The sequence below is a fragment of the Ovis canadensis genome, chromosome 2, assembly GCF_042477335.2.
Source record: "Ovis canadensis isolate MfBH-ARS-UI-01 breed Bighorn chromosome 2, ARS-UI_OviCan_v2, whole genome shotgun sequence".
Taxonomy (NCBI): Eukaryota; Metazoa; Chordata; class Mammalia; order Artiodactyla; family Bovidae; genus Ovis; species Ovis canadensis.
In genome coordinates, this window is record NC_091246.1 from 38069043 (window position 1) to 38086537 (window position 17495).

The following is a 17495-nucleotide window of genomic DNA, read 5'->3' on the forward strand; positions in this document are numbered from 1 at the left end:
TTTTTTATAGCTCATTTTGATTCTATTTTTTTTTTTTACCCACTTCTGCTTTTTCTTTCTTCTTTTTTTTTCTTCAATTTTTAAAACGTTTGACATAACTTCAAACTCATAGAAAAGTTGTTAAAATTATGCAGAGAATTTCTGGATAGCCTTTGAAAGTGGCTCAGTTGTGTCCTACTCTTTGCGGCCCCGTGGACTGTCCATGGAATTTTCTAGGCCAGAATACTGGAGTGGGTAGCCTTTCCCTTCTCCAAGGGATCTGCCTGATCCAGGAATCAAACCGGGGTCTCCTGCATTGCAGGCGGTTTCTTTACCAACTGAGCTGTCAGGGACAGCCTTTGGATCCCCCTGAATTCCCCAAACGTTTACATTTGCTGTATTTGCTTTTTTCTTCTTTCTCTCCATGTATGTGCATGTGTGATATTCCAACTCATGCCCTATTAGCCCTAAATATTCAGTGTGTATTTCCTAAAAACAATAATTTTTTAATATAACTGGTTAGTACAATGACCAAATCAAGAAATCAACCTTGAAAATTTTCTATTATCCCATCTATAGACCTTATAAAGATTTTACCGCTTGTCCCAAGATTGTCCTTGTACTAAAAGGAAATTGTTTTATTCCGTGATCATGTCTCTTTAGTCTCTTAATCTGGAAAGATACCTGACATTTCTTTGTGTTACATGACACTGACATTGTTGAAGAGCACAGACCAGTTGTTTTATAAAGGTCCCTCAATTTGAGTCTGATGTTTCCTTGTGGTGAGGTTCAAGTTATGCATTTACAGCAAGAGTATTGGGTGAATGTTGCCGAGTTCTTCTCAATACGTATCATGTAGAAACACATGCTATTAATTTGGTCCTTATTGGCCAAGTGAACTTTGATCTTTTCATTATGGTGGCATCTGCTGTTTCTCCATTTTCAAGTTTGTTATTTTACCCCTTTTAATTAAAATGTGTTTTATGGGCATTTACTTTGAGATTATATGAATATCTTGTTATTCCTCAAACTTTCATCCGTTGGCTTTGAGCACCTATCAGTGATTCTTACTGGAATCGATTATTTGTATGGTGTTTGGCGATCTAATTGTGTCATTGCTTCTACATTTATTAATGGGCATTTTCTTGTGAGGAAGAGCTACAGATCTTTCGTTGTTCAGTAGTTCGTAATTCTTCACTAACGTTATTTATTTTAATGCTCAGACTCTCTCGGGTCGCAAAGAATCGGACATGGCTGAGCGACTAAGCACGTACGTCCCAGATTTGGCCTACGAGATCCCTTTCAGGCTAGCTCCTGTGTCATTTTGGCACATCTCTCTGTTCTTTGAGCATTTCCTTCACTTTCAGGCAAATCAAGACGTTCCAGCCTCCTCTTGTTTGTTCTGACTCGGCCCTGGAATCAGCCACTTCTCCAATGAGCTCTTGTTCTTTTTAATAGAGGATGGTGTTTAGAAACCAGAAGCTGGGCTCCAGACACTCACCCTTGATTTTAAGGTCCATCCTCGTTGCCATGTGTAATCTAGTGTCTGTGGTGTTCATCCCAGTTTTCTCTCTCCGTTAATGACAGACTCTCACGCTACCTTCACACATCCTGACGTAAGGAACAGCCTTCTCCATATCCTCTATGGGCCTGTGTGTGGATTTATGCTGCTCCCTGAGTGCCAGATACAGCTCCAGACCAGCTACCCCCGTTTACATCTCCACCAGCGGAGAGCAGAGCGTCTCTGTACCTCTCTACAAATACTTAGCCTTAACGAACTTCCTCATTTTTGCCAAACGATTAGATATGCTGGGTGAGCTCTGGTTTTAACTTGATTTTCTCTGATGACAAATGAGCTGGAGCATCTTTTCGTATGCTTGATGGCCTTTGGGAGTCTTCTTTGGTAAATTGCTTATTCATAATTCTTCTTTGGCTGTTTTTTCAAAGGGGCTCTTATGGTTTCGTGATGATATGTAAGATTTCCTTATACATCCTGCATACTAATCTCTTGTTGGTCTCAGACATTACAGGTCTCTTCTCTCAATCTGTCCTTTATCTGTTCACTCTGCCCATGCTATCTTTTGTTTGAATGGAAGACTTTTTCCCCCTTTGTTTTGTGCTTTCTCTCACCAGTACCCTTTTTCTATAACTACGTGAATACCCTTAGTCCCTCCACATTTTAAATGTGCTGGTATGACTAAGCTCTGGTGATTCTCCACAGCAGTCTGTCTTATGACTTCTTAGCCTCTATTGATTTCTGTTAAGAATGACTTTGCCTCTTAGAATGTAAGATCCGCATGCAGGTATTATTCATATGTTTATTCAGCAACTCTGTGTTGTAAACCCACTATCTGTTAGGCACTGTGCTGTATCACAAGACAAGGTTCAGAGAGGGTGAAACATGCCTGTGGCTTTTCAGAGGTAGAGCAGGGATTTTTTGCCTTTTTATTAAATTTTATTATTAGAGTATAATTGCTTTACGATGTTGTGTTGGTTTCTGCTGTACAACGAAGTGAACTGACTATAAGTATACATGTATCCCCTCCCTCTGGGATCTCGCTCCCAGTCACCCCCCATCCCTCCCCTCTGGTCATCACAGAGCGAGGGGCTGAGCTCCCTGTGTGGTCCAGCAGCTTCCCGTAGCTATCTATTTTACAGTTGGTAGTGTATGTCTGTCAGTGCCATTCTTCCAATCTGTGCCGTCCTTCCTGTTGCCCTCTTGCCCACGCGTCCATTCTCTACTTCTGGAGTAGGGATTTAAACCTGGTCTTTCCCACTGAGCTGCTTCCCTCAGAAATTGCGTTTGGTTCCTATAGAACCGTGTGTCAAATTTCCACACCTTTTGTAACAAATGGCCTAAGAAGGTGCAGAGCAACGTGCTCTCCACCGGCATCCAGGGAGGGGAAAGTCATCAGGAGGAGTGGAGGGAAGTGTGGCTCCCGCCTTCCTGGGCCTGGCAGGCCCTGGGCTACCCACTGCTGGCTCCAGGCTGATAGTGTCAGACCCAGAGGAGACTAGGAGGCCACTTCTGCCTGCAGGGGAAGGTCTTAAAATAACACCCAGGCCTGTATCATCTAATCCTTTCTGAGAAGCTCAAATCATCCCTTCCAGAAGTGCTCTGGTTCTAAGAGGAGAGAGATACAGCCGGATCATCCTGGGGCTAACAGAATTTCCAAAGCCTTTCCTGATAGTGATAACGGCGGGCAGGCGCAGTTTCCGCAAATTCCAGCCCGGCAGGAGAAGGGCTGGGTGAGGAGGAAGTGTGCGTTTGGGCTGGAACCAAACAAAGCAGAAACTCCTCCTGGGACAGTTTTTCCCCAGAGGACAAATGCTGGGAAGCCTGTTTACTGGGCTGTAAAAGCGTTGATCCCTGGGCACTGCTTCCTGATCTCAGGCCGTGCATCTCTGTGCCTGTAGAAACCTTGGGTTACCCCAGGACAGATGTGTACTGTTAGGCTCCCAGTCCTGGGGTCTCCCAGGGCTCCCTAGTTCTCTATCCTTGTTTCTACTGCCCACTCTGAATTCTGAACCATGACCATGTATGTGTGGAAATACACGAGAAGGGTTTAGATCAGCGATGTCGCATCAGGTTCACTTTTAGGCTCCCTGAATCAGAATCCCCATGGATTCTGAACCCTGGAGTTCTGAGATGGACTATCCCCCTGGGCACAGTGGAGGGAAAGCAAAGGGCCACGTGAGCTGTGATCTGCTGCCCACTGTGTAGATATAGCCATGATCATCAGAATCTTAAAGGATTAATAAGGAGATGATAAGGATGACTCTTTTGCAAATCTTAAGTGTCCTTGCAGAAATCTATCAGGCTGTCTGTCCTTTGTGTAACACTGGGGTTAAAATATAATTCTCAAGGTCCCTCCAGCCCTGGTCTGCTAGGATTATCCAAGGGGCCTGTTTCAAGGTGGACCCTGACCCTTCAAGGTGATGGAATCTGACCTTGCCTTCACTCCCTTAGGTTTAGGCCTTGGTGCCCTTGGTAATAGGATCCTGGACCAGGTGAACATCCAAGGCTTTTCTGATGATTTTACGACCCGTGTTAGACTTTGAACTTTGGAGTTATTCTCTCAAGGATCAAGTGGTATTTGGGGAAGCACCTGTTTGATGTGGCAGTGTGAGGTTTAGATGAGGAAATAGCAATATATTGTTTAGAAGATGAGGCTGTATACTACCACTGTGTCTAAAATTATAGGGCTAGAATCTGGAGGAAACTCATTTTAAAATGTAGGGTGGGGGATATGCCCGTAGGTCATGAATTAGGTGCTATACCTGGAAACCAAAGGCATCTTTAGAGCTCAGAAGGGAGAGTTTTCTTGCCCTTGGTCACCTTGGGTGTAGGTGTGTAATTAGGACAACAGCTAGATTCTCAAGCATCATATAGGCAAGATGGCTCCCAATTCTGCTAACTCAGCTTCTTAGTTCATAGCTGAATGTGTTGTGGGGATCACCAACATTTGTACAGCCTGTTCTTTTAGAAACTGTTCCAAGTTCAAAAGGAATGGTATACTGCCCTCAAGGAGACAAGGGTCTACTAGAGGAAGCAGGTAGATAGACTGGCACCCTCCTCCCGGGGGGCTTGAATGCGGTCTTGTAAAGGTTGAAACATTGGTAGGTGAAGAGTGTTTGTAGGCAGCTGGAGCACAGACCAGCTGGCCTGAAGGATCCTGGAAAAGCTTTGAAATTCAAAGTTTGAACTTTGAAGGACTGTTCCCTTGCCTACTTCACAAAGGTTTTTGAAATAGCATAAGAGTGCTGCTGCTAAGTTGCTTCAGTCGTGTCCGACTCTGTGCGACCTCATAGGCGGCAGGCCACCAGACTCCCCCGTCCCCGGGATTCTCCAGGCAAGAATACTGGAGTGGGTTGCTGTTTCCTTCAATGCATGGTGAAAGTGAAGTCGCTCAGTCATGTCTGACTCTTCGCAACCCCATGGACTGCAGCCTACCAGGCTCCTCCGTCCATGGGATTCTCCAGGCAAGAGTACACACTGTAAAAAAGGATCAACATAAATAAAACAAGAGAAAGAGAAAATATAGCTTAAAAGTTAAGATTCAGGCAGAGTTAAAATGTAGATATTCAGATGCGGCAACCCAGCATAGCCATTTCGTCTGTCACTTTGCAAAAGCCACAAATGAAACGTCAGAGAGCAACGATATGCAGTAGTTCCTGAGCATAAGTTGTTTTTCTTGGTGCTTCACTCTTTAAGAGCTTCATGGGGGTGGGAGGGAGGTGGTGTTTAGCAGGTGAGCCTACAAACCAGCATTCCTCAAACTATACTCTAGGGACCTATGTTAGTGCTACCTAGAGTACTTGTAAAAGGCAGAGTCCTGGGCCCCAACCTCAGACCTACCAGATCAGAAGCTCTGGGCAGGAAGATCCAGGAATCTGCAATTTTACATGCTTCCCCAGATGACTGTCTATGTACTCCTCAACTTGAGAACCTCTGCAGTAGATGGAAACCTCAACAATATCTTGAAAGCACATGCAATAAAGCAAATGTGAAGGCTTGGCCTTTGTGTGAAGGCTGGGTGGGAATTTAGTGGGAGAGAGAGCAGGGCACAAGAATAGGCAGTTCCACTGAGGTTCATTCCCGGCCAGGTCACTTTCAGGTCATATTTTAGAAGAGGTACTCAATGTGGTAATTCAGGCGCGTGGCAGGGACGCTCCTCAGCACAGAGATGGATGGCCCCACTGTGTTGTCCGGCTTGTCCAGCTTCCCCTCGCCCTCCTGGGCTCTCTTCTGTAGATCTGCTCTGGCAGGCTCTTTTATTTTTTTGAGCAAATACTTTGTTTTTCTATGTGCCCCCAAATGCAGGGTTCTGAGACCACAAATGTGCTCAGCTTCCTGTTGAAAAAGTGTTTTTCCCCTCAGGGTCTAATAGCAACTTGGATGATGAGTTGGCAGAAAACAAGTGGGTGTTGACATTGTGTCCTGCATGCAGTGTGTCTGAGACTCAGCAGGCCAGCCTTTAGAGTAAATGATTCCTGTTTTCTGGTCATGGAGTTGTATGTTTTGAAGTCTTTATTTTGGAAGACACTTCTTTATTGGGAAAGGGATGAAGAAGAGGGGGGATCACACTTCTTGACCTCGGGTTATATTTTTAAATAGTTATTGTTTGATTTTAAAGATATACCCAAAAGTATAAAGAAAAGGAGCGTGAACATCTGGTTTAAGAAATGATTTCCAGTACTTTGGGAGCCTTTGTGATTTGGATTTTAAAACCCAGTGAGACATGGTTACCATGAACCATGAGCAGTCCCATCTCGTGGCTTTCTGTCCTGTCCTCCTCCATCACGTTCTCTTGTGTTTTCTTGTACGTTAAACCTTCGTCACGTTTTCTCAAGGTTTATTGAAATCCTCTTCGTTTCTTGCACTGGTGGCAGGGAGAACAACTGCGCACCATCCATTCGGCTCAGGTTTGTTGGCGTACTCCATGTCCACGGCAGCAAAGTGGACACTCATGACTGTCCTCCCGGGGTGGAGCTGAGGGAGCCATTAGAGTCAGCTGCTGCTCTGCAGAGCTTTCCTTGATTGACTCTGTTCCCCGGCCCCAGAGTTGACTCCCCCTCCTTTGTGCCATTTCCTCTATTCTTACCACTACTACCCTCAGCATTGTATTTGCATTGCCAGTCTCCCTCCTGGCCAAGGGCAAAGACTTCTTCTTAACCCATCCTCCACTGCTTGCATGCCTGGCACCAACTGGCAAGTGGTGTGTGCTAACTAGGTGCATGCTTAAATGGACATGGTGCTCCGAGTCCTTAACAAAGGAAGAGGAAGAACCAACCTTGAGTGGTCTGAGAAGGCTTCTGAGGAGAGGTGATGTTTGAGCTGTGGCCAGGCAGCTGTCGGATTGGTGATAACGAAGTTGTTGGAGAGACGGTTTAGTGTAAGCCCCTTGCAGTAGACGTTGCTTCTCATTTCTAGTCTGCAGTCACAAGGGGCACCGTGGATTGATAAGACCACTGCAGACAGCTGTCATTCCTGTGCCTGGGGATTTGATAGTACCTAGTTTGGCTTCCAGCTTACATCAGGTCTTTGGAAGGTTGGTACAGAGGAAAATGGCTCACCCACAGCAACAGTCCGAGGAGCAACACCGCAGGGGAGCTGAGGGGTGGGCTGCGGGAGGGATGGTTTGAAGAGGGGCTGTGCCATGTTGTTAGGTCTGAGGCTTGGCCAAGGAAGAGATTCCAACATCTCAGCTGGTTGAGTCACAAAGTTCTGGGCATGGGCTAGTTCCCAAAAATGTGAATTTCATCACTCAGGAAAGTTTTTTTTTTAAAGTGGGGAGTCCTGATCCCTGGTTGCCAAGTAAGGGTGTTTTTTTGTTTTGGGGTTTTTTTTTTTTAAATTTAAATTAAAAAACAAGCAATCCAACATTAAAATCTACTGTGCTCATTTCCTAAAAGAAAGGGGATCTTAACATTTAATGAGTAAGAAGTACTTCCTCTTGGAAGAACTGGCATTCTGATATACTGATTCTTTGAGCTTAATGAAGGACCACTTACATCATCTTTTGTTGTTCAGTTGCTCAGTCGTGTTGAGACATGGACTGTAGCCCCCCCCAGGCTCCTCTGTCCATGGGATTTTCCAGGCAAGAATACTGGAGTAGGCTTCTGTTTCCTTCTCCAGGATAGCTTCCCTACCCAAGAACCTGCGTCTCCTGTGGCTCCTGCATTGCAGGCAGAGTCTTTACCACTGAGCCACCTGGGAAGCCCCACATAGTCCTTACGTTAACCATTTACATTCACCATCTCGGGCTGGTGAACCATTGTCATCACCCCACTTCAGGCCGAGGACTGTCTTGACCAATCAGCTGCTCAGTTGGGAAGCCATGACTGGATGTTCCAGCCTCTTTGGCTGATCCCAGAGGAGTGAACCAGTGGCTTGGCTGGCAGGGTGGCAGGGCGTCCATGCTGGGCTGGCTCTTGATCTGCAGGACTTCTGACGAGGGGTGCGTGTGTGTTTAGGTTTGCTGTGCTGGGCTAGGGAGCAGTGGAATTTGTCTGAGTTGAGCTCACACATTGAAGTTATTGAGCGACTTACACGCAAGGCCGTGACCTGGACTCCCAGCTGAGAGGCCCACGTGGCGGAGCTTTAGCAGGAGGAGCTGAGGACAGGCTCACATCTGCTCATCTGCTTACGTAACCCTGCCTCCCAGCTCTCAGAGCCAAGAAAACACACAAGCCGACCCAGCGGGGCCAAGGGTTTGTGGTAGCACCGCCATGCGCCACCCAGCAAGGGGGCCTTGGCTCAGCTTTCTGCCTCCTCCTCGCGCCTCTCCCCGAGGCCCCCACAGTGTCTCTGAGACTGGCTGGCAAGTCCCGGAGGTTCCGGGCAGAGCTGGTCACTTGCCCTCCTGGAGTCTGAGCGCTTAGACTTTGTCATTAGGACAGAGCCAGGTGTGCTGCCCAGGACAGCCCCTGCCACATGGCAGGAGGTGAGTAGGGCACGTGGGGAAGCTTCCCACCTGGCTCCAGACCCAGGAAGGCATTCGGCTCCAGGTCAGGAGCCTCCACGGCTGCTGAGCCCTGACCCATCTCAGGGTTGTGAGCTGGAGGGTTCTCAGAGCAGTGGCAGCTTCGAGGGGGGAAGGTGGGGAAAAGAATTGTCAGATTGGGCAGGAAGGGCTGGGGTTCACTCTTCCCATCTGTGTGGGAGACACGGCAGGGCTGTAAGAGGGGCACAGGGAGGAGCAGGGAGTGGGAAGAGGCTGTTTGGTGATCAAGCTCTGCGTGGAGCCGCTGGGACAGCCAGTCCCTTAGACAGCCTTGAGCCAGGGTAGTTTTCACATGGATCCTGCCCTTTTCAGCAGGGAGTGCCTCAAGGTCAGGAACTGTCGTGTCCATCCCATCATCACCTCCCACCTCCCCGACCTGGTTCACAGTGGATGTCCAGAAAGTATTGATTGAAACAAATTGAAAGTGGCCTTGACACACCACAGGAAATGTTTACATTAAACAAACACTTCAGAAAGACTCTGGCTTGATGCTTGAGTAGGTTCCCATGGATGGGTGGTCACATGCTATTAATACCTTGTGTGTGTGTGTGTGTGTGTGTGTGCATGCGCGCGCACTCTGGGATTAAAGGAACAGGGGGAAGGTTATCCGCTCCCATAATTGGGTGGACAGTGTTATCAGTTGCTGAAGGAACTCTGGAACAGAAGCTGGTTAGCCCTAGGTGGTGGTGGTGGTGGTGGTTGGTGGAAGTGATAAGGTTAAGTAAGTGTTCATTTGAGTTCCAACCCCTGGAATTTACAACTGGAAGCCAGTATCCTGAGAGTGGATGGTCGTCACCCAAAGATCATCCAGCAAGTCACTGGCAGAGCTGAGCTAGGGCCCAGGCAGCCTTTTCCTGACCAGGAAACTCTGCCTCACCGCTGTCTTCCTAGAGCCCCCGAAGGGATGAGAGTAAGATGCTTTAAGCCTGCAGGTGTCTGCTCCAGGGAGGCCAGGCAGCCCAAGTGTAAAATACCTCTTTCCTGGGTTGGTTTCAGAAGTTGTGAGAAAGTTGGTAGAGTGACAGTCCAGATGCCCTTTGGGTTCCCGAAAACGAAGATATGTTTAGCTGCATCTTCCGAACCAAAGGTGGGGCAGGCCGTGGATGGAGTGCAGATGTCATGGGGCCTTCTGAAGTGAGAAGAACCCGAGCACCGGTCTTTTCTTCTTGTTTTTCACAAGTGCCCTGTGTATCAGGGCCTCCCAGAAGGCTGTGCCCACGGCTGGGGAGTCAGGCAACCCAGGCCTGTGGGACCTCGTGGGAAAGGGCTACTACCTCCCTGAAGGCCCCAAGCTTGTGAAGATGTGCAGGCTGGCCCTGTCCGCTCCCCACCACCCAATTTGTCCAGAAAGAATTGCTTGGGCTGCTTGTTATTTACATGGGTCCTTCCTGAGATCTGACAAGTCAGACTCCCTAGGGCAGAGGCCTGAGGTTCCATATTTTTACTGATTGCCTCACTTGATTTTGATGATCAGTGTGAAGAAAATGGTCACGCCGACCCCTTACTTAGCTCTAGGACATAGGACCTACTCCCTGGAGGGCACCATGGGAGTTTGGGGCTGAGGCAACAGGCAGTCATGGGAGGGACTGGTCTGTGAGGCCTCTGTTCCTCCAGAGACCATGTGCTTGGCTAGGGAGAGACCAGGGCTTTTTGGTTTTGTTTTTGTTGCACAGGGTCTCTGATGCTGCGTGAGAGCTTTCTCTAGTTGTGGAGAGCAGGGGCTTCTCCTTGCAATGGTTTCTCTTGTTCCAGAGCACAGGTTCCGTAGTTGTGTGCGTGGGCTTAGTTGCTCCACGGCATGTGGAATCTTCCTGGACCAGGGATCAAACCCACGTCTCCTGCATTGGCAGGTGGATCCACATCCACTGTGCCACAAGGGAAGTCCGAGACCAGGGCTTTTGATCCCTAAAGATCCCCTTCTGCCCAGGGGGTCTGCCATCTGAGCTCTGTGGGAAGGAGTAGAGATAAAGGACAAGGCCAGATTGGGGCTTCAGTTTGAAGATTCTGGTCTCTCGATGCCATTAGAGGAAAGAGGGAAGGGCATTTCTGGCAGAGGGGAAAGTGTGGGCACAGACACAGTTCATAGGGGCGGGAAGGGAGGGGGAGCTAAGAGGCTTAACCCTACATGGTCCAAGATCATGGCCTTAGAGCCATTGGAGGGTTTTATCAGGAAAATGGTAGGATCAGAGCTGTGTCTCCGTAGAAAAAGGACTATTGGGAGCAGGTCCTTTGAGGATGGAACTGGGTCAGTGTCAGGGAGGGAAGTGGTGAGGAGTCCCAGGGATCCAGGAAAGGCGAGAGGAAGAAGAGACAGCAGGTTCACACCTACTGACAGGCCAGAGGAGTGAGTCATAGCTTCCTTTCCTTGCGCTGCCGCATCTCGGGAGAGTGAGTGATCCATGAAGACGAGAGGTGCTCAGACAAAGTCACATGCCATTGACAAGCCAGCAGGGCACCAGAGGGCCACAGTGGCCCCCGGGTGGTCCTCACCAGCATGTTTCAGGGGAGCTTGCTCTGAGCTTGAGATCAGGGTCTGGCCTCTGTTCTGTTGTGTGTGGTTTCCTCCCTTTGTTCCTGTGGATGGTTTGCTCCACAGGTAAAGTTGGTTAGGCTAGAGTAATGGTTCCCAAAGCGTGTTCACTGATAAAATGGTTCTGTGGCTAAGTAAGTTTAGGAAGTGATGGGTTAGATAAAGTGAATGGGGTTTCTTTCTCTTTTTCAAAGAGTTTATTTGGCTGCTCTAGGTCTTAATTGTAGCACCCAGAGTCTTTGATCTTCACTGCAGCACTTGGGATCTTTAGTCGCATCCTGGGAGCTCTTAGTTGTGGTATGTGGGAGCTAGTTTCCAGACCAGGGATCGAACCAGGACCCCCTACATTGGAAGCGTGGAGTCTTAGCCGCTGGACCACCAGGGAAATCCCTGAATGGGGTTTCTTGACTGCACAGCTCCTCAGAGCTTTTGGTGTGCATTATGACCTTCCAGAAGCAAGATTTAGTTTGCAAGGTTCCCAGACTTTTTTGACCAGGGGGACCTGTTTTTCCATTGAGCATCTTACTGGGACTAGTGGTACCTGGAATCCACTTTGAGAAAGTCTGGCCTACGGGGAATACTGGGGACCTGGTTTGAAATGTTCACTCTGTCCACCATCCCCTGTCTGTCCCTGGGCCTCTTTCTCCTGCCCTCTTCTTGTGTGCTGTGGCAGGAGCAGTCCTCAGACTTGGAGTCTTCTCTCGGCTCCACCTGTTTCTACTTAGGAGGCGGGGACGTTCATTCCTGTATCTGGATCTTGACTTTGACCTTTTCCTCACCTAACCTGCCACTACCTCAGAATCCACCATCTGGGTCTCATCAGTTTTTCCTCTAAGCCCCAGCTCTCTTACTTTTCTGTGCTATACTTAGTCGCTCAGTCGTGTCTGACTCTTCGCAACCTCATGGACTGTAGCCTGCCAGGCTCCTCAGTCCATGGGGATTCTCTAGGCAAGAGTACTGGAGTGGGTTGCCATGCCCTCCTCCAGGGGATCTTCCCAACCCAGGGATCGAACCCAGGTCTCCCTCATTGCAGGAGGATTCTTTGCCATCTGAGGCACTAGGGAACTTAATTCTCTCATTTGGAGCCATGTTCTTCCAGGACAGAATCTTTGTGGAGTCTCCCCCGACTTTACCTTCCTTCTTCATCCACTATTTATCTAAGCGTTCTTTTTTGGCATTCCTTCTGGCTGTTCTTTCTCTGTTTCCCGAGTTCCTCCAGCCCCTCCTCATCAAGTTTGTTTCATTCGTGCATCACATCCCTTCCCCAGACATGGGTAACTCGTGCCACTTGCTGCTGCCTTCTGACTTTAGGCTGATTTCCTCAACACTGAGCTCCTCAACACACACGCACACTTCCCTTCCAACTAGGTTAGGTTCAGAGAGATGATGTAAGTTGTTTGTCCAAGGCCACACAGCTGGGAGGTGGCAGAGTTAAGTTTCAATGTCAGAATTTCTAAGAAAGTGCTTTCTCAACCGTGCTCTCTGATCCTTACAACAGCTTGTCCGGAAATCTGAGCAAGAATTACTCCATTTCCATTTTTTCAGTTGAGCAATATAAGAGTCTGAGTGGGTCCTGGGGATAGGAGAGTGCTTCAGAGGGTGACTGGCTGTCTGGGTTTTCTGGGACTGAAAGGTTTTCCCAGATGGTTGGTCGCACTGGTGCTGGACATCATACCTCGTGCTTGGCCTGAGAGCCTTTGCCGTGGCCACACGGCCTCCCCAGGGATGGCTTCCTGAGGCAGTCCTGGAGCCTGATGTCTTCTCCTTTCCCCCACCTCTCTAGTCGGCCCCATGCTGATTGAATTTAACATACCTGTGGACCTGAAGCTTGTGGAGCAGCAGAACCCGAAGGTGAAGTTGGGTGGTCGCTATAGCCCCACGGACTGCATCTCTCCTCACAAGGTGGCCATCATCATTCCATTCCGCAACCGGCAGGAACACCTCAAGTACTGGCTGTATTACTTGCACCCAATCCTGCAGCGTCAACAGTTAGACTATGGCATCTATGTTATCAACCAGGTGAGGTCTGGGGGGATGGAGGGAGGGAGGGAAGGCGTGTATGTATGTATGTCATGTGTGTGTGCGCGTGCGGGCACTTATGTACTCAAATATGTGAGTGATGGGGGTGAAGGAATAGAAGTACTTTTTTAGACATCTGGCATTTTGAAATTCTACCATACCACCCTCAGGTGCAAATGAATTAAACGCTGTATAGTTCCCCCTACCCCCACCCAAGAATTTAACTTTGGTATTTCAAGTTTAGCCTGAATACTTAAATTCCCACCTTTAGACTATAACCTCCCAGGTGGAATAACACATCTAACTTATCTTTCTACTAAATTCCATTGAAATTCCTTTGAAGAGACAGAGTATATACATTTCCATTTCTAAAAGGCCCCGTGCCCATTTCACGTCAAGATAAACTATGGATCTTCTTGTAGTAAGTTAAATAGAAAGATTGTTAGCAGCTGACAGCTTCCATCAAAACTGAGGGACTTTGTGAATGTACCTTGGACCAGAAGAAAAGCTAGAAACAGCAATGTGTCCATTAGGCATTTCTGAGCACTGCCAGGACAAAGCAGAGAGATACTAAAGAAACGACGAAGTTTCCTGATTCTACCTGTCCTGAAGCTTCCATCCTCATTTATGGCAAGTGGGACCCTTCCAGGGAACAATTTGCTAATAATCTCAAGAACTGGATCTCAAGGTGGGAGAACAGGTGGCAGGCAAAACCCCTCAAGGCTGTTGGAGGGCCTTGGCCAAGTGAGGCACAGACCATGGCCCCAAGAAAATCTGCTTGTAAGATAGCCAGACAGTTGGGCTTTATTATGGAAGAATATTTGTATTATGTAAGAGAGAATAGGTATAGGCCCTGCAAAATCCAAGCCACTTCAGTCCAACGAGTATTTGTTTAAAAAAAGCCCTGCTGTCGAGGAACACTTGTCTGATGCCAGTGTGCACATGTCGATCATGGTAGGATTCAGGAGCCCGTTATTAAAGCACTGGTTTTGAGCGCCTCGAAGAGGAAGCCACAGTTGCCAGGCCAGCAGGGATTACTAAGCATAAGCCACGCCAGCTGCCTCTCCTTTCCCTCATTGATAATTGTTATACCGGTAGATGAGTGATACAGTGTAGACACTGTGGCAGATTGTTTCATCAAGGTATCTGATAGCCTCCCACAAATCTGCCTGAACAGAAGTTAGACAGCTGTGGTCTGGGTGGCATATAAACTGTATAGATTAAAATGCTTGGGTAAAGAGTGTTAAAGAGAGTTAGTGATGATGCCAAGTGTTTGAATTTAGGTGACTCTGATCAAGGAAGACTTTGGGGCAGGAGTGGAGAATGCTGATGTGTAGAAAGGTTGTATTTTCAGTAAATGTGAGATTGCCTCGTTGAATTATAAAGTCAAACATATATTGGACCGGTAAGATTTAGCCGCTGTCCTAAGTTCCTATGGCAGGATTGATACAGATATTACCCAAGTTTCAAACAACAGATTTCCACATGTCTTACACCAGCTATTTCCTCCTGCCTGCCCCAGTCCAGGCTGGCAGAACAATAAATAGGCAAGCCAGCTTGGACCAGCAGTACCGCTTTGCCGGCTCACACCGGTCACTGCCCAAGACGGGACTTCTCCCCAAGTGTGCTCTCCGAAATGGGGATCTGAGGTCACGTGCATTTGAGGGATGCTGGGGACAACGGGAAGCAGGTTTTGTTCCTGCAGAGCCTTCAGTGTCTTGGTGTACATGACAGCCTCCAGAGGGAACTCGGCACGTTTCCTGAGCTCATCTGGCTGGAGGAACCGCCTTCCAAGAACCATCTCGAGTGACAGCTATTCCGTGAATTGAACACTGGGGGAAAGCAGGCCTCCTCTTCTCCCACCTCCTCACTTTCCCTAGGATGCTGGGAAACACCCCCAACTCCTGTCTTCTCCCATGTGAATCTCAGCATCGGAAAGATTTTATTGTTCATTTTTCAAACCTTTACATCTCTCTCTCTTTTTTTTTTTTCCTCTAGTTTGGTCAGTATAATCATCTCCCCCTCACCACCACCCCCCACCCCCACCCCTACCCTCTGCCCTAGTCCATGTCTTTTCATTTCTTCATCTTTTTCTACTCTTCCAAGGGTTAACTTTCCGCCTTGAGAAAATCATTTCCTTTATCTCCCTCTCCCCCAGCTAATCTTATTTCTTCTGCTCCAGCTCCGCCCTGATTATTTCTTTGGGAAAATGTGATCTGACTTCCAGGTAACCAAGTCATAAAGAAACCTGAAGTTGCCCCTACCTTTTCAGCAAAGGACATCTTGTGTGGTATCTATAAGAAACCCATGATAAAGCGATGATAGGAAAGCCCAAGCCTTGAAAGAGGTGGGAGGGGAAACATTTGGAACATGCCCTCTCTACAACTTAGAACCTTCCCACGTTCCCTGTGTTACAATTAGATGCTCTGGTTCAGAGCATCTGGCTTGGGTTTTGTGGTACCATTTGTTGAGCAGCTAGGCCTCTTAGCATCTTCCTGTCTCAGACACCCTGCTGTCGTCTTGACACTTCATTCACTGCCCCTGCCCCAACACACACACCCAATTTAAGAAGGGAAATTGCCTAAAATAGGAGGGGCCCCTGAGACATCTAGCCCTCAGGTTCTCAGGCAGGTTTTTAAGAACAAAACCTCCCCTTGCCACGTTGAAATGCTGCCTAGCCCTGCATCCATAGTGGGTCACATTGGGTCACAGCATGTTCCACTTGAAGTGGAGGCTGTGTCCCCACCTCTATTCCTGACTTCCCGTTCATTCTTTGCTGGGATTCACCTGTACCCCTGAGGTACAGAACAGAGAGTTCTGTTCTCATCTGTTTTACTGATGAGGAAACTGAGGCTCACGGATTGGAAGAAGGGACTAGTAGGAAGGCACATAAGCCACAGTAGGGCTGCAGCTCTGAGCCCAGTCCCGTGTCCTAGCACCCTCTCAGCACATTAGCACCAGTTCCCTTCTCAAGGGTACTTGGTCCCTCCTCCTCAGAGCTGGGCGTCCAGGACTGGCAGTGAGCTCCAGGCTCAGACTGCCTGGGTATTGGCTCTGCCCCTTCCCAGCTCAGTGACCTTGGACTCAAGTCCTTCACAGCTCGGTTTCCTCATTCATGGGAGGGAAAGGCTACAGTCCTTCCCACACACGGGACGGGGCTGTGACTCACACACCTGGCACACAGGGAACCCTCCGTAAACATTAGCTGCTTTGAGTTCCTTCTCCCTCCCCCCCTCCACTGTCCCCCTTCTTCCTGCCTGTTTTCTCTGCCCAGGACTATGGTGATAAACTCTGTACTCTTCTCCCTGCCTCCTGTTTAACCCCCGCTCAGTACCAGGATCGAGACCCTCCCTCCCGTTCTTGGGTTCTCCATGGGAGCAGAAGGTCGTGAACTTAGGGACCATGGCCCACCTGCCAGCTTCTTCCGAGAAGGGTTGTGTCTCGGGCTCTGCCCACAGGGGTGAGCTTTCATGGGCTTCTGTGGCTCCTGCCCCATGACCCTCAGCTGTTGACCACTTTCTTTTGGTTTAGTCCCCTCCAGTCACCATAATAACTTGCGTCTCACAAGAAGAGGGGTGGAGGGTTGATGAGCCTGAGAAGCAGCAGCATTGCTGTCTGTTCTCAGCGTCCAGCCCTCCTCCTGCCTTCGCCCGCCAGCGACTGAACATCCTGTTAGGGTTCTGGCAGGTCCAGCCTTTCAGAGCCAAGGGTGCTACTCTGAGGCTCAGATATCCTACCTGAGGTCCAGTGCAGGTACAGAGGAGGACACTAAGAGATTTTAGCAGATGGGAGGTGGGGTGCACACTTCCCTTCCTTATACTTTCATTGAGAAAGGAAACTATAAAACCACCAAGGGCAAAGGGAAGGCAGATCACCACCTGGCAGCCCTGACTCTAATAAGAAATACAGGATGTTTGTGAGATAAGCCACTAGGGGAATTACCAAACGGATGACAAATGCAAGTGGGTTCGTAGTAGTCGTGGCAGCACCTTGCCCCAGAAACAGGGCCCAGGATCCGTCTCTGATTCTGTTTGTAGGTCTGGTGCCTCTGTGCTCACTCAGTTTTTCTAGCTCCGACCATGGCATGCCCTCTGTAAATTCCATTATGTCCTCGCCCACAGGCGAGGGTCTGAAGGGCATGGGAGCCTGAGCTTGGCACCTGGACTGAGATCTGCCACCACTTCCCCTCAGTTCTCCTTCACATGCCACGCTGGACTCACCACCATCCCTGAGACACGCTCCCTCCTGGGCCTCTGCTCATGCTGCACCAAATACCTCCATCCTGCGTGCCTCCCTTGCCTCCCCTGGTTGCTTTCTTTCTGGCCACCACGGAAGGCCGTCCCCTTAGCTCTGCAAAGGCTTGGAGTGGAACTGTGCTGCCTTCTCCATCTGGGCTGCTTCCAAGCCCCATAGTGCTTTCTAGTGAGGGGAGAGGAGTGTTGGCCTGTGTGTGGGCCTTC

At 48.8% G+C, this 17495-nt stretch overlaps 1 protein-coding gene across 2 annotated transcripts in view; it reads left to right on the top strand.

Moving 5' to 3' along the window:
* The window catches only part of B4GALT1 (beta-1,4-galactosyltransferase 1), a 54796-nt gene that overhangs the window by 18405 nt on the left and 18896 nt on the right, over window positions 1-17495 (top strand). For both annotated transcript variants that reach the window (XM_069575906.1, XM_069575907.1), the window contains one exon: window positions 12800-13035. In XM_069575906.1, coding sequence (XP_069432007.1) covers window positions 12800-13035 — 236 coding nt within the window. The remainder of the gene's footprint in view (window positions 1-12799; window positions 13036-17495) is intronic.